Source organism: Notothenia rossii (assembly GCF_949606895.1).
Source record: "Notothenia rossii genome assembly, chromosome: 1".
Classification (NCBI taxonomy): Eukaryota; Metazoa; Chordata; class Actinopteri; order Perciformes; family Nototheniidae; genus Notothenia; species Notothenia rossii.
The window spans coordinates 77,283,426-77,307,081 of NC_136912.1; the positions used below are offsets into that span (position 1 = coordinate 77,283,426).

General features: G+C 39.3%; 1 protein-coding gene across 2 annotated transcripts in view; it reads right to left on the reverse strand.

The window, feature by feature from the left end:
• Window positions 1-23,656, reverse strand: part of pde4ba (phosphodiesterase 4B, cAMP-specific a) — a 161,237-nt gene that overhangs the window by 97,324 nt on the left and 40,257 nt on the right. The window contains exon 3 of one of the 2 annotated variants that reach the window (XM_079677595.1): window positions 22,880-23,112. In XM_079677595.1, the coding sequence (XP_079533721.1) occupies window positions 22,880-23,112 (233 nt within the window). Of the gene's footprint in view, window positions 1-13,852; window positions 14,923-22,879; window positions 23,113-23,656 lie in introns of those variants that run through there. The other variant, XM_079677596.1, reaches the window with a different exon arrangement.

The window sequence follows — 23,656 nt, forward strand, 5'->3', positions numbered from 1 at the left end:
AACAAAAAAAAGCTGATTTCCTAAAGGTTTCCATTTCTGGAGAAATAATGTGTTCAACTTATAAAAGCAATATGTCATTTACATTTTTTTACATTTGAAATATCTTTATGAATACATTTGAATAATGGATACATGGTGCATCAGAGAGGAAAATAAAACCCCATGTTTTCTTTGAATAAGTGATGAATACATTGCAGACTCCACTCTGCAGCACGTGACACATGAACAGCAGAGGAATAAGGAGGGAGTCGACCGCGAGAAAATATTGGGGTGAGAAGAAAACGGAGCGATGTGCGTAATAAGAACAGACAGGAGCGGAGGAGGAGTGCCGCGAGGAATGAGTCGAAAGAGAGGAAAAGAAGAAAGAAATAATGTAACTATCCCAGTCAATTGTGGCAGAACAAAATGGTCATGACCACTGTCTGAGCAGACGAACACACATAAGCATAATACACACATGCAACAAACTAAAAGCATCTGGTGAAGAGACTTGTCGTCCAATATTGTTACTACATAATAACTAACTTATTATGCATTCATAACCGTACAATCCTGTTATTTTATTTGATGGCCCCAAAACACATTACACCACATATTGCACACATGCATGTGTGTGTTCATGTTCAAGTGTTAGTGTACATAATCTTTGAGAAAGGTGGAGTTCCCGTTGGGGGAGGGGGGCAGAGGGATGGGAGACCAGGTGCATGTTGCAAACAAATATTGTTACAGTGGATGAAGGGGGTGGGGGTAGGGTGTCTAAAGTAAAAGATTCATCTTGATTGGGGCAAATTTGACCCCGAGTCACCCAAAACAAAGCTGCTGGGTCTTCCCAGATCCGAACACCAAAATATGCGCCTTTTTTTTTTAGAGACCTTCGGACTTGTCAAATCAGTTCTGTAGTGTTTACAGTATATAGCTGTTGTGGAGGTTAACATGAAGCCTCGTTCCGATAAAAAAAACTAGAGCGTAGTTATTATATCATTTTAACTTGAAACGGGTCAAGGGAGACCCGAACACAACATAAGGGCTAAGTCAAGAGTAAAATTGCAACTTGTAGTTTAACAGGGTCTATTCCCAGTAACACAGTGACTTCTTGGAGTCTTGACGCCAATGAACGAGTTTGCACTGAAATGTTTTTTTTAAAACCATGATATAATGAGTAGTTTAGGGAACTAAATAATTCTTTCCTTCCAACCCAAAGAAAAGATAATGAAAAAACAGACAATTTCAAGAAGTCAAAGTGTTGTGATGCTATATATCAGTACTCTGAAAGCAGGAGTCTGCATACACAGTGGTCCTCATGGTACTCATGCAAGAGGAAGACATTACAGGCAAGTCAATCAAGTCAAAGCAGTCATAAAACTGACAGCTTTTGACATTATCCCCTTTGAAGTAAAGAAACGCACACAGCCACATATCAAGAAGGACATAGCTGTAACCTTTTCAGTGCCAGTTCAGTTGACAAAGTGAGGCGCTGACGAAAACAAAAAAAAGCGTTTTTAGACAGCGAACAAGTGAAAGAAAGGGCACAGTGATTGCCGTACTATGTGACAAAAAAACTTGTCATGCCACCTTCAATGCTCCTTCTCTCCCTAATCTATGGATCTGTTGTTTTGCTACTCCGTCATCACCCAGCCGACCTTGAGATAACACTAAACGGCAGATTTAGGGATTTTGATGGCGTCGGACAACAGAATACCCAATATATACACAAAGCTTGGTATTTTGCTTTGCATTGTAAGAAATAGGCTTAAACCAATTTAAAGATGAAGGGCTGGTGGTATTGTATCAAAATGTGCCATTAAATCTGAACTTTTCTGGAGTTCAGGGTGCTTTGTGTTTCATTTGAAAAGGATAAAATATGTTCCTTTACAGAGAGTTCACTTTTCAAAGGTTTTTAGATGGCGTACAATTGCATGATGTTTGTATACAAACCAATAATTATTTCTCAACTGCGGCTTATTGCTTGTCACAGTTGCACTGAAACTGAAGAGTACAACAAGTCCTTTCATCAACTTGCTGGCTCTAAAGGAACTGAATTCAATGGAGGCAAAAACAACATTTGGACAACCGAAAACATTTAAGAAAGTAGTTTAACCTTCATTCTGCTTTCAGTTTTAATATCGGTGCTTAATTTTATTAATGATGATGAGACGAATAAAGTTAAGTGTTTCCTATGTGTCTGTGAAGATATTTACATACATTTCTATGATCCTCGGCTTTGTAGTCTGACCAGAGGTTCATTGCTCCTCTGTGGTTCTTAACAATTGACCTTCAAAGGCCAGGCCCATTGGCTCAGAGCTCAGTGCCTCCTGGAATATTCTGAAAGGTTACATCCGAGAGTGGAAACAAAAAAAGGGCTCCTTGAAGACTTGCAGTCAATGAGCAAATAGGGATACAGATAAAGCAAGAAGAGATAGGTTAAGAGGGAGGTACATGCAAGTGCAGATAATTATACAAAAGGTCCTCAAAAGAAGATTTAGTTTCAACCTAAAAGGTATGATCAGACTCCAGTGCAGCAGAAACTACACAAAGACACAATGATCTTATTTTCACTTGTTCAAACGCGTATCTGGTATGTATACAGAATGTTCCTTATTTAGTTAAGTTTATTGTGCATTTACTCACAAAGTGAATTGAAAAACTGCATTAATACCTTTTTAATCTGGTGTTTGTTATTGTAACACTTGTTTTTTTTGTCTGTTTGCTCTTATAAATCCAGCCTAAAAATAACAGTAGACCTTGAAGGCACAAACGTGCATAGGACCTGCTTAGGATATTGACATCTTTGTGATTAGTATGCGATGTACAACATTCATTTCAATAATCAAGGTTAAGTTCATGCAGTGTGTGCGTGCGTGTGTGCGTGTGTGCGTGTGTGCGTATGCGTGTGTGTGTTTCCTGCTCCACTGGAATGTGTTCCTCATTAACGTTACCATAACGTTCTAAATGCATTTTACACATCTATATATTTTCAACCCTAACATCAATTTATAGGCTGTTGGTGCATGTGTTTAAGTGTTTGCCTCTGTGTACAGTTCACCTCTATAAGAGTGTGTTTATCTTCATGTGGGACTGCGTATCTCTGTGTGTGTTTCCACGGCCCCCCTGAAATGTTTTCCTGCATGAAGTCTCTCCCACATGCCGCTGGAGTTATGATGTTTCCATCAAGTTAAGAACTACAGAGGACAGAAAGACCCCCTCCAGGCTGTCTGGAGCTGGCCTCGTCAACTTAGTCAATAACAAATCACTGTGATAACATGTCGCTTAGAATAAGTTTGGTCAATGGTCCTGTTTTGTGAACATAAATAACGTCTTCGTAAAATAAATAAACTGTGTTACAGATATCTATTAGGGAACAGAGGAACTCAAAATGTTGAACCTCACAATGCTGCAATCATTATTAATAGGAAGGAATCACATGCTCTTAGAAATGCATATTTTTCAGTATAAAATGAATATTAAAATGTTGTCATACAAACATATTATTTTAGCGACAAAAAAACAGTCTGATCAGTAATGGAAAATTATCCATGTTTAGTCAAATTGCATTATTCCTTAAATATATAATAGTTGGCAACTAGAGTTAAGAGTGGTGCTGCACATGATTATATGGCTGTTCATTTTCAGTTTAACTTTGCTCTATTATTTTTAATATATGTGGCAATAGTGGCCATGTCAACATTATCTGTTTATGAATACTAAATTGTAGCAACTCACATTCTGAGAGTAGAGCACCGGGGACATCGAGGAGCTCAAATCAGTTCATGAAAAGGCCTCTCTCAGTTTATGTGCGTATAACTCAATGTGACACTAACTAAACAAACACGGCTGGAGAGCAGGGATTATGAACAGAAATTAACTGAAGGCAAACTGAGTCTTAATCATGGGACATACAGTACATGATGGAGAGAGACAGAGCAAGGGGGGAAGGCAGGTGGAAAATGGCATGAAGCACAAAAATATTTCAAGTTACAAAGCTTAGAAAGAGCAGACCAGGAATCATGGTGTTTCTGAAGGCATATAGCAGTTTGAAATAGTAATATCTGTTCATAAAAAAAGATTATGCTAGCTTGTCTCATATGATAAACCTGTAAACCTGCACACTTAACATGTTACAACCTTTTAATATAGTAGTCTTTTTCTAATGGAAGCAGAAAGAAGACACATTTATTTCATCTGTATTCAGATAACTTCACAGCATAACATGGTGCCACTTTTTATTGCCAACATCCCAGCCTGGATAAAAACTGGTCACATGGCACGATGTGACCTTTCTAATTCTTTAATACACAAATACAGAAAAAGAGCTGAGCCAGGAACAAATGTGCAGGAACATAGCTTGCCCCTGAGGTTTAGGACGTTGTTTATATGGTTGTAATAGAGAAATGACACAAACTCACACAGATGGAGCAACAGACCGGCTAATAGCTAATATGCTATCAAAATGTGCTGCTTACTTGTTGTGATCATCTGGCAATACTGCACTGATAAATGCAAGAAAAACATGTTTACAGTAACTTTTTATTTTAATATTAGATTATTACATTAAAGTTGGAATCCCTTCTGTCTACAGAGCTTTTATAAAATAGCTCTCAAGAAGGTATTCTCTCTAACCTCAAGCTTATGGGAAATAAACTAAGGAGAGCCAGGCTTGTTTAGAGAGACACTTTTTTTTTTAAACATAGGCAACATGTATTTTTTTTAGACTGTGTGCCAACTATTACTACATTAGATTTGTAAAAAATGTTAAAAACAGGCTACAGGCACTAAGAATGACTGTCAAACGTGCAAAATAAAAAACTCTATCCAAGTTACGCAAGGTTTCCTATTCGTGCAGATTTAGCTGACTTACGCCGTGCAATTTTTCAACAAAACCTTTGCATTAAATTAAACAGGTGATCTTAGTCGTAAGCAGCCTCCTTAGTCGGACCATCTCAACAGTCCTTCATCTTCCATATCTCTCAAACACAAGTACACACAAAGAATGCACACATATATTTTTTATCCGGGAACACATACTAACTGTAAACTATTCATCCTTTTCACAAGTCCAAAATCTTCACCTCAGTTATTGCCCCACTCAAACGCACGCACACGCACAAATACAGCAAAACCTAATTGTGTGGGTGGTGGTTTCCCCATAGGCCTGTGTTGACAGTGAGTCGATAAGACAGGGACATACACACCCACCCGCGCACACACACACACACACACACACACACACACACACACACACACACACACACACACACACACACACACACACACACACACACACACACACACACACACACACACACACACACAAACACACACACAATGTACAATGGAAACAGACCACCAGAACGTATACACACATTCCTACTCCCACTCTGCACTTACAGGTATGGACGCAGAAGACACTGTTGGACAATTATGATGACAACATAACAACATAAATATGACGAAAACAGTGATGACGTTTAAAATGTGACAATGTGTTAGTGTGTTGACAAAGTCTTGTTTATCAGATAGCAGCACAGCAGGTCCAGAAGATTGTGATTCAGAGTGTCTTGCAGCCAGACAGTCAGCAGACACTGGCTCAATGTTGGTTTGATGAATTTTGTGGAAATTTGAAAAACATTTCTCCCATTGCTAACAGTGTTATGGGCAACTCTACAAAGACTATAATCACATGCATTCAGAAATAGAGTATAATTAGGAGTTGAACAGTAAACGCTGCTACAGCCTTTTTTAGTTCCAAGCCGCCCCCTAAAACATACCCTGTTTTACTTTACCATGGGACTAAAATACAATATCATTTACACAACATCATGCTGTATTGTCATCAAACAGTTCTGAAGCTGCATCCTGGTTGTTTGATAAACTGTACTGTCTTGACTATTTTCATCTATTTATATTTGTAGCCCATTTTATATTTTAATTCTGTGTTCTAATGCAAACCAATTTCCTTTGAGTTTTAAAACACTGTTCATGTACTTGCTAAGCAAAATGTAGTTGTTATCTGTTGACCAAGTTGGACCAGCTGACAACTAAGAACTGTGCAGAAATGTTTCTGACAATAACACAGTGCTTTTCTTACTTTGTTGATTCATAGTAAGCAGAAAATACTTCTATATAACTTCATTTACAGTAACTTTGCAATGCGGCTAGTCGGTGCTCGTTTGATAAGATAAAGCACAATGCAGCTCTGCTCCCGCTTCTGCCTCGCTACACATTGTTGCCAGCTGAAAAAAAGGATGCTGCCACAGTTCCTTTCAGTCAGTGTGACAGACAGCAATCAAGAGGACAATAATCGCTCCTTCTTTCTCAGAGCAGACAGAAGGGGAAAAGGCAGAGAGGAAATGTACTGTTGCATTCTGCTTACTTTAGCTCACACAAATGGTGCTTCAGAGCTCTTGATTTTAATGAATGCTTGTGCTCCTCTGAATAGGCTGAAAATAATATACAGCTGGTACTTGGTACACACACACACACACACACACACACACACACACACACACACACACACACACACACACACACACACACACACACACACACACACACACACACACACACACACACACACACACACACACACACACACACACACACACACACACACACACACACACACACACACACACACACACACACACACACACACACACACACACACAAACATGATTAACAGGTTAAGGACACAGCTGTAGTTCCTTGTGGTTGAAGTACTGTATGTGCATGTAGTGTAATATGTTAACATAGCTGCCTTAAGAAGCATAATACGAATAGATTCATGTTTATCACACACAAAACGCAGCCCCCCACCTCTCACTGCTCTGTTTCTTTTCGTCTCACCCTCTCCCTTTCCTTCACTCAGTTTGTCTTACCTCAATGTAAAAGCGGATGTTTAGCATGTTTCTATGAGAAAATAAAAAGATATAGCTTTAATTGTAATTACAAAAAAGATTTAAAAAATTGAAACTGGCTTGGACATGATTATTAAAACCTACAAATCTGAGTTGAATGTGAACAAAAAGAGAAACATGGAGTCTGAAGCATCTCAAATTGCATTACAAATGTCACATTATCATGAGGTTAGATGGCAGGAGAGAGGGAGGGGGGTTGTAGAAAGAAGACAAGCAGGAGGAGAAAATGGGATAAGGATGGGATGTAATGGAGATAAATGAGTTTTCTGTTGCTTCCTGAATGCTAGTGCTAAAGGCCACATGTTTTTTAGGCCTTTTTAAGTGCCTGCAGCAATAAGATGGCCACAAAATGCTGACTCATGAATCACTGTTTAACATCTATCCATTTTTTTTTTAAATGTGTTAAATATGAATTGAGACTAAATTGACCTGGTAATGAGTAAACATCTCATGGAATGGAGTGTAATGGGGAATTGAGGTTTATGTGTACATGAATGATCCATTTCATTACTTAACATTATAATAAACTATGAATTAAATGACTCCTTGAAATGTGAAGGGTTCGCTATTACTTTCGATCGAAAAAGCAACCACAAAGTTAAAGGTTTGGTATAAAAAACTATTTTTTTCAGAATTTTGTGTGTATTTTAAGGAATATATAAAAACAATGAAGCAAATTATAGTAAAAAGGTTGCTGCATACTTCTTATCCCACTGGGAATCAGCATCAGTTTGTGTTTCTGTGTAGTAGTTGACGAATAATATTTCAATAGTCATAATTGGGTTAAAAGGTTATCGCAGGACTGGAAATATAGTGAGAATGGCAATAGTTTAATATTTTTGAAAAGATGTACTGGTCACCATAATAATCCTGTTTATGTTTAAATATATTTTTATCATATTCAATGAACAAGCCTCCGAGAGGAGGGAAAAGTAAAATAACCTTTACAGAGAATTGAAGCATGACTTTTGTCATCACAGTACAATTAGTCCTACAATCCTTGTGCCCTTTATTCTTATTTTTTGCTTTATCTTATCTTCTCTTGCTCTGATGATTTTGAAGAGTTGTAAAGTGTATTCTGTTTTCCCAAAAGCTGGTTCAAACTTGTTTAATGAATATCGTACTATTTTTTTCACAATTTTGTGTGTATTTTAAGCAATATATAAAAACAATGAAGCAAATTACAGTAAAAAGGTTGCTACATATTCATGTGTATGCATTACAAAAACATTGCTGTAGCGACAGTAGATAATAGGCATCCATTTTGACTTGTTGAGCGCCTTTCTTTCACAAAATACAGTAGCTGCAAGATGACAGGTAACCATTTAACAACCTATTTATTCTTAAGGCTTCACAAATGCAGAAATGGAAGAAAGAATTTGATGTCTTCATCATAACCACTGCACTGAAAAGACTTGCATTGCTGCTTGGTAGACCATATACAGCAAAGTGCAGAAGGGGCAATGGTGGCAAGCAATACAGCGCATCAGTTAAATGCAAAGTGACAGCAGTGTGAGTACATGGTACAGTATGTTCTTTACAGTAGCTTAAAGCAACCGCCAAGACATCCCAGGGGAACAAGCGCTTACCTTCCCATCAGCCCTTTACCACTGCATGCATGCAGATTTAAAGACTTCATGAGGTAATCAAGCAGTCGAGTTGGTTAATATGAAATTAATCAATTCCTTCTGTTGCTTTATTAAGAGTGGATGTAGACTAAAACCCACATCCAGGACACATAATGTAATTACTGAGCAGTTATGAAATCAACACAAACAGTCTGAGAATGTAATAACCGTCGAAATGTGAAAGGGTGTGAAACATGTCACCCATGAATTGCCATAGCTTTCTGTCCCTTGAATCTCATCCTTGGCAAAGATAACACCATACGGGCATCCTAACATGCACACAGGCACAATCAACCATCAGCCATCACACTCCTCCACCCATCCATAATAGTAGACTTTCTGCTCGACTGGTTCGGTACAGGGAGATGGGAAAGAGAGATGGAGAGTGCTGAAGCGAGTCATGCAGTGTGAGAGAACGAGGAAGAGGAAGAGGGGAAGAGGAGGTAGCCTGGTTTCAGACCTCTGAATCACCGGCCACATCACCAAGTTTATCAGTGACTCAAAGAGAAACGACGCTGCTCTTGTAAATGGCTATTTTGTGGTTGCAGAAACAACCGAGCCAATTCGAATCTTTGTGGGCGGGACAAATGCAGGTGACGTTACAAAGCTTTGCCAGATTCAGACTGAAATGGACATATGCATGCTTGGACAGTGACCAAGTACATCAGCAAATGTGTTGGTCCTCCGGTTGACTGCACTGCATTAAACTGCATATAAGAATATGTTGGCGTATAGAGTTGTGTAGATGATTAAGACCAACCTATTCTAATTTTAATCAATTGCCGGTGTCCTACTAGTAGTCTCCTTCTGTGTCCTTAATGTTAAAACACTAGATGGCAAAAACAAATATATTAAACAGGTTTAGTATTTGTCTCAAGACTATTTAACCACGCACCTCCTTTGTTTCTCTGTTATTAGCACCCTGCTCTTAAGTGTCTAAATAAAGGATAAGAATAGATTTAGAAGAGAAAACTGTAAATTAGCATCTTTGACTCTGACTTTGTAATTTTTCTGTATTAAGCACCACTTTCTCTCTTGCTTAACTTATCGTGACACATGTGATTTTGGCAAACCTGTTAAAAGGAACCAAAACAGTTCAAAAAGACAATATTTGACACACAGCGACCGTCATTTCCAGAATTATTTACAACAAATAAAAACACATATAAAGTAAAAAGAGATGAGGGAAGTCTAGTATTTTTTAAAGGGAAAGGGCAAGATCTATGACAAGATGTATGTCATGTATGACATGTATCAAGTTTATGATAGACGTTGAAGCCATTTCCTTTGTCATAAAATAGTGTCTCTTTTAGTGTTTTCGTCTGTCTCTTACTGAAGTGAGCAGTTGGCGTAAACACCCTGGCTGCAGCAGGAACAATAATCATGTCAAGTCTTCCCTGACGTCCATAGAAAAATGATTTTGGCCGCATCACTGATGCGAGTAGAGAAAGAAACAAATCAATAGCAGACGAAATGCTGGACAGAAAAGTGTGGCGAGATGGATACTTAGGTGGACTTTTGAGCCATGGTAAATAACCGTCTGTGGAGCGGCCTCTGTTGTTTTTGCTGGGGCTGACTCCTCTGTGGTAAACAAGGTCTGTCTCTTTATATCTATTTTTGTATAAGTGAAAATGTTCTCCCTCCACCATTTATTTGGCTTCCCGGTTATCTCTCACATCTCATTGATGTCAACACAGGAGGCAGAGATCAACATAATTTAAGTAAGCACTTGTTTCCGTTATAGCCTTACTAAAAAGAAAAAACGCCAAACATTTTTCACATCTCACAGATATGTTGGTGTCATTAACTTTAGTTTTGTGTTTGGTAATGTTACATGTTAAAAAGTCACTATTCAACATCCACATTTTAAGAAAGAGTGATTCTTCTTGTGTTCTTCCCCATTTTTACCTCTCTCCCTTCGTACTATTCCTGTGGCAGTTTCTCGTTTCCCCTCATATTACCCCCTCTCTCTCCTTAACGTGCTATCTGCGAGTAGAAAACAGAGCGATTATATGCCCAGCCATCAAACATTTAACATCATGTGGTGCTTTGGCATGCAAAAGAGAAAAAGACTGAGAAAAAAGACACAGAAAGAGGGATAGGGGAATGCTTACAAAAGAGACATGGGCAGACATGGGACAAACACAAGAGAGGAAAAGTAGACGGACATTGAAGAAGCCCTATAAAGAAAAAAAAATTGAAACCTAGGAAAGAAGCAGTATGAGGCAGACAAAGAGAGCGTAAAAGAGACAGAGAGAGACAAAGAAAGAGAGAGAAGGCACCAGCTCAAACAGAAGAATCATTGTCTGCGTGCCAGTAGGTCAGGAGTTCACCGCAAGGACGGAATTTATATCAGTGATCACACAAGAGTTTGGAAAACTTGCCGCATGGTTTGGATTGAAGTTGAAAATATCATCACCGTTTAAAACTCCAGGCAGCACAACATGAAAACAATATCCAGGCCATGAGCAGAAAGAGAGACAAGAAGTGCACAAGTGTGTGTGTGTGTGTGTGTGTGTGTGTGTGTGTGTGTGTGTGTGTGTGTGTGTGTGTGTGTGTGTGTGTGTGTGTGTGTGTGTGTGTGTGTGTGTGTGTGTGTGTGTGTGTCTGTGTGTGTGTGTGTGTGTGTGTGTGTAAAATATGTGCAAAATGATAATTGTGTTATGTTTATGAGCAGATAGTGACTGAGATAATATATCTGTAAAATGTATCTGTGTGTTTATGATTAAGTGATTAAACCCAGGGTTTTGGTTATTTTAAAATGTGCTTACATCTTAACATTTTTAATTGAATCCACATCAAGACAAAAACAGCTTTGTGACTTTTTCATGACCAAAAAATAACCCCTGAGCCAATGGTTTGGAAGAAAAGCAACTAGTCTCTTGTACTACAACAGTTGAAAGGAATCTTCTCATGTTATTATGATAGAAGTTGCTTAAGAACTCTTACTTTATATCTATTTGTTGAAGTGATTTATGCAGTGCTACATTTTGGAGAATGTATAATAAGATGATAACATAATTAGTATGTGTTTTACATTCATCCAACACAGTAGAAAAGGTCTGGCCAACAGTCATTCATCATCCTAAAAAAATAAGGCTCAGATGGGGAGACAATTATTATAATGCAATGGTAATGATTTGTTGAGGCATTAACCAGATTATCTAATGTCATGGACAAAGCAGACTGCTCTTGCAATCATTACTTACACTTTTTATTAACTATAAACTAGCATCTATTCTGATAACATGTACAAAAAGGTTAACACACCTGGTATATTACAGCAAGTGTCATTTCCCTTTAATGTACACCTTTGTTTAACCTCATTGTGCTGATTGCCATGCATGGCAGTGGAATCTTTTTTGGGCTCTGGGCTTTGTTTGTTAATCTCTTTATTTCCAATTTTAGCTTTGTACCTGTCACTTAGAGCATTTGAGAGTGAGCATGATGGACCTCGGTGTCTCGCTCAAGGATACTTAATCATGAAAGTGGCTGTTAATGGACCGGCGAGGCACTTAATGGTTATGATGGGTGTTACGGGTGTTGTTGTGTCGTCAAACGAGCCTATGTACTGTGGATTTATGAGAATAAACAAGGTAAAGGACACTAGTGGCATCGTAAATATTTCAAAATGAAGTTATTTTCCTTGTTATTCCCCCTGTACCAAACCAGCCCCGCAAATCTCCCTGTCTCCTCAGAAATAGGCTGAACAATGACAGACAGAGAAGATTAACAGACGAGTCCCCGCTCTGCCGGCTGCTGGGGAGGGAGCAGAGAGCGAGAGATACAGTGAGATAAGACAACATAAACATCCATTACATTCACAAATGCAATATGTGCCTCTAAAAAACACACAAATAGCATCAACAATAACTCTAACACATTCACAATTATGACCGCACTAACATGACACACACAGAAAAAACGCTTATCTGCTTTCCATCATACAAACAGTCTAGCATGTGTAGACAAACAGGAGCAGATTCTTATCTTACTTATTTCCTTTCCCTCCTAACCCCAACAGAGGCTGTTTCTTTCAAGCAGAGACAAGCCAGCTTTATCATGTTACCACAAAATCGTATACATATGACACATTTCATTAATTTCTAGTATGTGTTCATGGGTATAGGTTAATTCCTTATTTTGCAGACAATGGTGTTCACCTTCACAACAAAGACAAAATAAAGCATCTCTGCTTGCCCTGCCCAATTTGAACCAATTTACTGCAACTGCTGTTTTTATGAGGGATAAGAGTCACCTTGAGCCTTTGAAGTCAAATCCCACCAGCTATTTTCCACGCCTCTAATCCATACATTGCATAACATAGCAAGCTCCCCATTTATTCCTACTAGTGCCCTAACTGCTGCAAAGGATGAGGTAGACTCGGGGGGAGAGAGGGGGATGGGGCACAACATTATGCAACATATAGGTATAAAGTAAATATGAGAATACATTATTTTCAATACACTGTGATATTTTTAAATAAAAGTCAAACTCACAGCTTCTGGGCTTTTTCTGGAGAACAAGCCGAGAGAAATAACATAAATGTGAATGACACAACAAAAAAGGAATTAAAGCAGATTCTATTTTGTGGAATGCTTTTTTCATTTTGAGATACGCTTGTGTTGTGTTCTGTGTAGACATCCATTTGTTCATTGGGGTTGTGAACCCAAAAAAGGTTGAGAAGCACCATGTTGCGTAACGCACCAAACACCGTCCACATCACTGCATCCGTCCAAAATAAGCACTGATTCAATCAGACATCCATTGTACCCAGGTACAGGGCAGGGATGGACTTCATCAAAATGGAGGACAGGGGAGTCGGCTCAATGTGACTTCATTCCATTATGTAATCATCTAACCCAGTGACAAATCCCCAGACAGTAACCCTCTCATTTATTTTTGGCCCTTTTACAATCATTTCTCAAAACAGTTTTTCTTGTTAGTAGAGATTCTGACTCATTTTCTTAAAAAAACAACTCAATTTCTCTACCATTCCCCCTTGTTAGCTGTCTGTTTAACCCCTCTACATCTTACATGATTCATCTACCCATCTCTCAGCTTACATCCCTTTTCCTTGCATTCCCCCAACCTCCCACTGTTACTAACCATCTCTCCTAATCCCCCCCGCCACCAACAGATTCAATGCTTTCAGTTTCCTCTTTTTATCCAAACCCTTCCCCTCTCCATATTATCTCTCCTTACTCTAATCTTCTGTCACATCCCTCAACCACTGCACATGTATTCTCTTTCCTTTATGTCTCAACACTCCTTCTTATTTCTTCAATGACCCAGCACCACAGGCCTTACCAGGTATGGGCCACAGTGAAGCGTCGTCTCTGTCTGATGCTCTTGTTGACCATCAGCTTGCGGAAGAGGCGCGGGGAGCTTCTTGGGGACAGTTTGGGAGACGTGGCGCCCCTCTTCCCTCCCCCCACACCTGGGATTTTGGGAGGCTCTAGCTCCAGGTGCATGTGCTCCTTGAATGTCCGGATGCAGGAGTCCATGTCAACGCTCAGCTCGTTGGATGACATTCCCACAGGCTGGGTTCAGTCTTTCTGTCCTCTTACAAATTCAGTCCCTTCCTGTTTCACTTCAGTCATCTGCTGCTCATGTACAGCTTCTTTTTCATCCTCCAGACACCAGAGAAGTTTGCGCTGGGTTGAAATGTTGTAGCCGAAATATTGAGACTACCTCACACACAAACATTCACCCAGGAAAAGGCCAGCTCACACATACCCTTTTGTTGTTTGTGTTGCCTCCTTGATTTCTATCCTTCCTCCTTTTCTACCGCTTCTTCACGGGTTAAGGGATTAGCCATCCAGCAGTGGTGCCCTCGCCCTCTCTCTTTCCTTTTGGATAAAGCAACGTGCTTTCCTGCTGGTCTTCTGTTCATCAGAGGTCCTTAGAGGTGCTTTACCCACAGCAGGGTCACATGCAGCTCATACCAGGAGAGAAGAATTCCTCTTTTCTCAACACAGCCTCTCTTCCATTTCCCTCCTGGTGTTGCTGTCTGAAACGTGCTCCTCCCAGTGCTTCTCTGTGTCCCTCTCTCACAGTTGGTGCCTGCTGGATGCCCACCTCAGTACCAACTCTTTCTCTTAGTCCATCCAGGCTGCTTGATGTTGGAGTATTTCCCTTATGAAAGATTCAGAAGGGCTGAACGCTGCTCTCTGCCTCCTCCTGTCTTGTTCTCCCCTCCATCAAGCACCGCTTGACTGACCTCCTCTCTCCGCAAACAGCCCCCACTTCTCCCAAAGGCACTCCCGGTGTGGCACAGAGTGACTTCCACTATGCGGAGCCTCAAGTCAGATTCCCTTTCACTTGCACAGTCAAAGTGGTGAGCTACGCAGAGCAAAGCACGCAGGCAAATGCTTCACTTGCTGTTTCATTCAGAATATACACAAGGAGCTGAGAGCAGGCACGCAGCGAGTGCAAGCCACGCCTACCCTGTTAAGGATTGGCTGGTGGTTGTTGTGACGACAAGCAGGCAGGCACAGTAACAGGTTGTCAAATTTATTATTTATTTTCTGTTTAGCTGGGATTTATGGTAATGTTTCTGATGATGTTGTGACCTTTAGTGAGGCAGGCAACTGGTGAGTGCTGGCCAAGAAAAAAAATTGCAATTTGGATGGGCGATAAAGGCAAACAGCGTAATGCGCATCAGTGAGGAAAAACATACACACTGCAACAAAGGTCAATTCATTAAAATAAACAGTCTAAAGCATGCTACTGACTGAGCCTGTTGTCTCTTTGCAGTAAGAATGAAACCACAAATAACTTATTACATACCGTTTCTTTCGATCACAATTCCACAACGCACACACAAACTCTCACTTTTAGCCATCCATAATTCTTTCTGAGTAGAAGCAATTAAACCGTGAGATTGCCTCAGTATGTAGAGAAAGAAAGAAATAATTGATAGAGGCATTTCAGATACACATCCTCACACAGAGGGCCACACTGAGTGATGAAAAGGAGAGAGAATAAGAAGAGCAATGCCTTAAAAGGTAGAGAGATGGGAGTATAAGGGAGACAAATCCAAAAGGAACATCAGAAGAGGTAGAATGGCAGCATGACGAATATTGGAAATGTGAGCACTTGCTCGTCTACTCTGTGGACTGATTTGTTTTGGTTGTGAGTCACTGATGCTTCGGAGCCATCTAGGCATGGAGAGTTTTCTCACTTAATGCTTGCCAATAAAACCTTTGAAAAATAGTCTTACCCAGGATGTTTATAAAGAGGAATATACTTGTAGTAATATGTGTCAACGGGGCACAGCACACTGTGTGTCAGTTAGTGGTTAAAAGTCAGACAACGATGCATGGCATTCCCTGGCTCAGCTATTCAAAGTACAATCACAAAATACAACAGTGGACATAGGGTTACAAATAACTATCCTGTAGTTTTCTTACTGACTAATACATCCCAGGAGCATCCAATACGATATGTGAGCTGTCTGCACAGTGTGTGAAAAACTAGAACATTCATTCACTTTTCGTTTGAACAATGTCAAACCGGAGGCAAACAAAGGAAGCCTACTTCACACTAACTTTGGAGATTTGCAAAGAAGGCCCAAAACAACGATGCTAGCGAGGAATCTGCTGTGTTTAGTAACAACAATAACTGGAGAATGAACAGTTAGGATAAGTAAGAGTCTTGTTGCTAGCACTAGTAGTAGATACATGTTCGACTGTAGAGTAACTGTTGAATCGGAGGTCTCAATGGAAAAAGCAGCTCAAGAGAGGATGATGAACAGGTGTGGCACAGGGCTGTGGTACCATCCACTGCAACTTCAAGTGATCTCCCCCATAACTAAACACATGCACAATGAAGAGAGAAGAATCTGTGGATGTGTGTGTTGTAAGCAATTGTTGAATGCCTTTTGGGCAAAGAAGCAAAGGCTTTGCTTGATTGCAAGTAAAGGATGAGCATTCATCAGAGAAAATGATTATTGGTAGAGTGAATTGCTTTGTACAAAAGCACACAGAAATAGCAGAAATTAAAAGTGGCTGTAAAGTATAGCTCAGTTAAAACACTTTATACGGGAAGGGAAGGCTGGCTTACACACAAATAAGAATCCTCGTAAAACCTAATGATTAAAATAGGTTGCCAGTCACCACTGAGCACATTTACAAACATTGCTTCAGATCAGAGCCAAAGAAACACTTGTTACTAATGCCAAATAATTTGATGCTCTCATTAGCATCACTATGTCCAGTGATAGAAAACTGACACTAAGAAAACACTTCATAAAATTAATCAAGGACAACCAAATTCGTACTATTTCTCAATCTGCTTGAATAAATATAGAGCTGATGCGTTAGAAGTAAGAAAAATGAACACAAAACACCTACAAAAAATGTGAAATACTATTGCCGGCTCTTGACATTAGCAAGATGTCTGACAAAAGATGAATGACAAAGCACAGAAGAGACGCGGCAGAAAAACCAACATTATAAATCCATTTTATAAGTGATGTTAGATTGAAAGGGATTGAATTAGAGTGACTGGGCCATTTCATTCCGCATTAAAGTCCGGATTGTACACCCTGAAGAGCTGGAATGAAACCACACAATGCACGGTCACAGAACAGGAAGAACAGAGATCTAAAACGGAGCGCTGGCAGCCCTTCACTGGTGGGCTGTGTTCCTTGAACAAGTGGATACTAATAATGGTGTCTGCTGAAATGGAGACAGATAAAAAGGCTACATGTATTATAGGCATCTGGCCCATTTCTGAAAATGACTTAAACTAAATGATCAGTCAATTATTAAATTATGAGATTTAAATGTGTTGATGAATACTGAACACAAAGTAGGACAGGTTGAAATATTTAACAAATGGGGGCACTACATAAAAAGTAAAGGGATGACCTAAGTGATTAAAATGATTCCTTCAGGCGGAAATGGATATATCAACAAAATGATATTGGAATAAATTCAATAGCTCTTGATACATTTCACTTAAACCTACACATTTCCAATTCATAGTAGTGCTAGTGGAATGGTGAAGGGATTACCAAAGTCAGTAGGAGTCCTCTGTGCACCATAAATGTCTAAAATATCTTGAAATCTATGAGATGATAGAACAGGATAGACCAAAGCTTTCAAAAGACTGACCGTTAGCTATTAGCATGTTGATCTGTTTCTATTTTTTCTTAATTTAATTTTGAATCGAGTACCCTTTATACTTTGTTTTACAATTTAGTTTTTGGGATACTGTGATGGGCATTCATCTCACATTTTACTGATATTTTACAATGATTATTTTGGATCAAATATTGTATTGATTGTTAGCAGCAACTAGTGCTCTTGCTTTGCTGTGATGTGTTTTTCAGCTTGGCTGTGGAGAGTCTTGTTTAAAGGTCACCTAATGTGTAAAATCCACTTTCCATGTATTGTATACCTAAACATGTGTCCCCTCTGTGTAAAGAGATTCTGAAAGTTTCAGAAAAAAAGATTTGCTCTCTTTCTGTCCTGATCCATTTATATAAAAACCTGTCTGAAAATGAGCTGATCAGATTTTAACCACTTTATGATGTCATGACGATGTTTTGGCTTGTGTAACCACTAGCCAATCACCAACCAATGTAATGGGAATAAGATAGGCACTTTTCTTTTTTTATCATGAGTGTGTATGTCATATAGCGATGATATAGACCTTGAGTATGTGATGGGTTTAGGTTCGTTAATGAGAATCCTATGAGTAGCATCTCTTGCTACAAAACGACATCTATTCCTCATTTCAAGCTACATCTCTCAGATAAGTGCAAAAATAATGCATTGTGGTTAGACATTAATACACCTGTACTCCTTCACAAAGGTTCATATAATCAATAACTCTAAAACTCAAAGAGAAATCAGGTATTAAACATTGCCTTGAATGAAAAGAGGCTGCACAATATGACAAATGCAAATATAAACAAAGGATCAAAGTCAATGGTGATATTAATAAAACACAACAGAGAACAAAAGGGGTTACGTGTGGTCTGTGGAATAATCTGTGATATCCATAAAGATGAACGAGGGCTTCAAGATTTCAAGGTGACCTTGTTACATTTCCTTTGTGTACAGTCTTAGAGAACAGAAAAGGAGTGGTGTCCGCTACAGACTTCTCCCAAGGCTGTTGAAGTATTTTATATCATGTAGACAGTTATCCTATTAACATCCCTGTCAACTCCAAACCTAACAGACAAAACTACTCATAGGTTTAATTCACACTCACACATGAGAAGATTGCTATGCAACACAAACTGACAACCAGGAGAGTAGACAAATTAAATACAGATTAAAAACAGATTATTTTTCCTCTGAACCAAAACCTTCCCAAAGCCGATGAAACTGTTGCAGACACGAATGATCGTTCTTAAGCTTTAGCATAAAACTGGATCATATTTGCCCATTCAATGTTCCACTATGCTGTATAATCATGCAAAATGGTGTTGAAATATTAGAAGCATGTTGACTGTTGGTGTTTGTTGAAGTTGGATTGCAGCAAGAGCAGTTCTTATTTTCCAATGCGTCCAAATTAAACACCAAGATAATCTGCTGATATCCAAAGTAGGTATGTTTGAATCCAAATAGCTAAATCTCAGTGAAATACAAATGTGAATTATTTGCCTGCCTTTGTCTCTGCCTGTGCGTGCTAAAATTAAAAATGTAAGATCCAATGTTGGCTCACTGGCTGTGTGGATTACTCAGACAAACACCAAATCTGTCTGGAACACCAGCGGAGAGGGCAGTGCTCGACAACACACCACAAAAAGAAAGTACACCGAGTGCAGACCATAATCTGAACACTGTCATTACGACCCAGGGTGAGGAGCACGCTGAAATCGATAAATGTTAAGAAGCTTAACCTGAACACATACTAAGGTCAGGTCCTGAGGTATAGTATAGTTTTTTTTTTTTTTTTTACTCCTTTGTTTTCAAAATATGTTTTAAAGAAATCTCTGTGAAATTCAGTAAAACTAGAAATGAATAAGAAATCAAACCGCACAATGAGGTTTTTACTTGTTTCGTGACACAGCTTAGACACCGCTCCACTTTTGCAGAGTGTGTGTAGTCTATCATCACTGGTAGGTTTGCTGTAGTGTGTCGTTATCTGAAGCCCTTCAGCCGATAGAGCATGATCATGTTGCACAAGTGAAAGGATTTGGTTTATGGAGATAAGCCGTAGGTGGTGCCAATTTCATTGCTGAAAAAAAGGGGGGCTACAAGATTACTGATTCAAAGAGCACCAGCCTTACCTAAAATGGTGAAAAGCAATGTAGAAAATACAATGAACATATTAAGTTTGTTTCATGTCTTATTATATGGAACATTACTGAACATCAAATCTCTGTGTAGCAATGAGTATACGATTTATTTATGTTTCAGTTCCAACCAATTTAATGTGCAAATCGTAAAAGTGGATGAAATCGCACCTATAATCTCTGTCCTGTACATGCCAAAGACACCTGTTAATAAACACACATGTATCCAGTTTATTCACCAGTCCCTGACTCAGTTATTGCCACTTATTTACAGGTTTCTTCTGCACCATACTGGCTTTTCTCAGGCGGTGGCACAAGCACACCCAGCCACGCACACAATCCATGAGGCACAGTGAAACAATTGTGTGCATCAGCAGGAAGAATAATTGAATCCCAAAATAACTTCTTGCTCCCTCCACCTCCTTCCAAACATTGATTTAAGCACCTAAATAAGTACAAGGGAAAGAGGGGACTGAGAGGAGACGAGGAGCTGAGCTGATGACGGGTACTTTAATTGTGCCGCAGACATATAGACATGCATATAATACACACACACACACACACACACACACACACACACACACACACACACACACACACACACACACACACACACACACACACACACACACACACACACACACACACACACACACACACACACACACACACACACACACACACACACACACACACACACACACACACACACACACACACACACACACACACACACACAAACTTCAGGCTTTTCTAGGGAAGGGAGCAATTAGACTTTAGGACCTTCGGGAAGTTTCTGCTGACCCTGACATATAGCAGCAGTGTTGCCTGGAGGAGACGAAGTGTGATAGCTTTTTAAAAGAGAGGAAGGCCAAGAGAGAAAATTACATGTGGGGAAACATGTCTGCCTCCACCACCAGGGTTACTGACGACTGACAGACAGCTCGTCTGGCATAAACTCTGCATTTGCCCAAGTGGACTGAACAGCCACAAACAAACATGCTGTTAAGAAAAAAGAATTTCATTGTATGATTTGATATATATCAAAAAGGTTATATATTAAAATTACTGCCACAAGCCAACACAAGAAAGGTTTCCGTGCCTCCATGTCTCTGGAAGTGTATTATTCCCCTACCATGCATGCCGTAACACATTTTGCTTGCATCATTTTCACACTCATCAACCCATTCAGTAACCATCAGTGTGGAAGCATCTACTCTTCTACTTAGCTTGTTCCTTTAATCTGTCACCAGTGTGTTTGTGTGAATGTGTGTGTAAACTTGTCCAGTCAACCGTGTACACACTGCTCCCTTCTGGTAGCAATTTAAATTTCAGATCTTCAAACATTCACTCAATAAGCAGGATTTTATGTTCAATGTGATTCATCAGAGAACGTTATGTCATGAAGGTAATACATGTATTTCTCATTTGTTTTTTAAGTTTGCTCATTATTTATTTCCATAATAGGTCCTGTATTGCAAAAAGACACAATGATTAGTCAATAAGTAGATTAAATAAAACGTGATCATATATATATATATGTATATTTAAAAAGGTCACCAGATGTCTATACAGGACACATGAACACCCATAAACTTAAGTGCAGCACCAATCAGGACTGATGAGCACCAATCTTCCCTGCAGTCCTTATTCATCTCACTGTAAGAAATTAATCACCTGGCTACTCTATTTAAAGTGTTCCTCAAGTGACTCGGGTCCAATCAGGAGTGATTAGCTAGTTTTGTAAAAGCATGTCTGAATTTGACACGACTGGACAACTGGCCGACTGCCCAGACACTGGCCACTTGCTGTTGTGTTTGAGTATCTGTTATCTGAAACTGATACATGGTACCTGTTGCTGTGTGTGCGTGTGCGTGTGCGTGTGCGTGTGCGTGTGCGTGTGTGTGTGGCATGCTGCATAAATAATGAAGCAAGGCAATGTAATCAACAACAGGCTTAGTGCTACATGGCAGCTCAATCACAAATGCAGAGAGGGCTTCTAACACATTTTCTGAAGCTGAGTCTTTGCTTAGTATAACTGAGGGATTCTGTGGTTTGACAAATAACTTTCTCCAATGATTAGTACTTAAAATTCCAGTTATGCAATTGGTGAACGTCAGCCTGTTAGTAGATTTGGACAGACATTCACCATTAACATCTCATATTCATGCAATTTTTTCGGATGCTTCGCAACCAAAACAAAATCCACATTGCTCCATCAAAAGCTGTAGAAAAGTCCCGACATAGTCCAGGCTCAAGCGTAGAACAACAAGAAAGAGGCTTACTGTAGGTACGACAAGTACACACCTTATAGACAAGGTGTCAACATATGTGGGGTTTATAAATGAAACTGTGGTACCTTATTGCAGCTATATTAGTATTAGTCTATGTGATGACCAGAGACATTTAAGACATTTTAACACAGAAATTCCAAACTAGGTTGGAAATTATTGAGAAGCTTGAGAAGCTTTACATAGTTTGTCCACCAGAGAGCACTAACAAGCTAATTTTTCAAGTTTGACATTTCCTGCACAGTATGGAACTTGGTCCCCATTCAGAGAATATATAAAAAATATCAGATTTACAATTTTTTTTATCAATTCCTAAATATCAATATAAGTATGGGCTTAACAAAATCTAGTTGCAGACTGCAGTCTACATTGAGAAATTAAACTCTTTCTCCCTGAAGGTTTATGTTTAATTTCAGATAATATATTCTTTGTTTAAAACATAAGCTGAGGTAGTCTTTGTTTAAGGTGAGGTTTGCCAACTTTCACTACAAAATCATTTTTGTATACTTTGTATGGTGACAATAAAGATATTCTGATTCTGTTTTGCAGGACACTGGGACAAAAACTAACATTCAATGCTTTTTAAGTGTTGCATCTTTATTCATGTAGAAGAAATGCTACATTATCTAAAGCATATCCCTTTCCAGTTACAGAAAAATCATCCTAATGTTTAGATTTCTCCAGGTGTTTGAATGTCTCTAGGTCGTTCAAATGTTTTCCTAAACAAAGTGCTTCTACTGCCATTGAGCACGTTTGTGTTTGTTGGATTTAATTTTTCTGTTCACTCACCATTCGGGATCAACCGGCGTGATATCTATCCTGGGAGGGGCTCCAAAGGGCAAAGATGTTGGCCTCGCTATGATTTCTTCATCAGGTGTCCTTGACCCCTGACGCCATGACAACGGGGGTAACTGCAGGTTGCCTGAGAAACGGCGTCGGCCACGGCGCAGGTCAACACCCAGCGTGTACGACGGAGAGGTGAAAGACTCACTGAAGCAGCAATCTGGAGGCTCTTTGCAGTCCTGACAAGAGAGGGAAAATAAGTGTATACAATTAAAGAACACACTTATTTTCAGTGAGAGCCAAAGAGAAGTGGGAAGTAAGTATAACATTAAACCAATAATAAAGAACTCAACTCAAAGTTACTACTGTGTTTAATTACAACTCCTAACTTTTTTCTCGAGCTTTCTAACCGTTTGCCCACTAAGGGGCGCCACAGGCTTGTTTCTGACTAAAGACGGTGTTGTATACGCACTACTCCTCAGTTTCTTGTGACCTATAACAACATATTTATAAGGTTGACACCTCTTCGTCTCAGATGAAATCATTTAGGAGGGCAGAAAAAAATCCTACACAACCCAAATGTACTTGAGACTACCGGTAGTTGAGTCTTCAAAAAATATCACAAGAAAAAAGCAGTCTTCAAACCTTTGATGATTCACATTATGATGACTTAAACAAATGTAAAAACAAGATCTGCTAAAAATTATTTCGTTGTACAGTACGACTGCATGAATCCCACATGAGTCGAGTCTTTTCTCTTCACACACAGATCCCCTCTGGCTT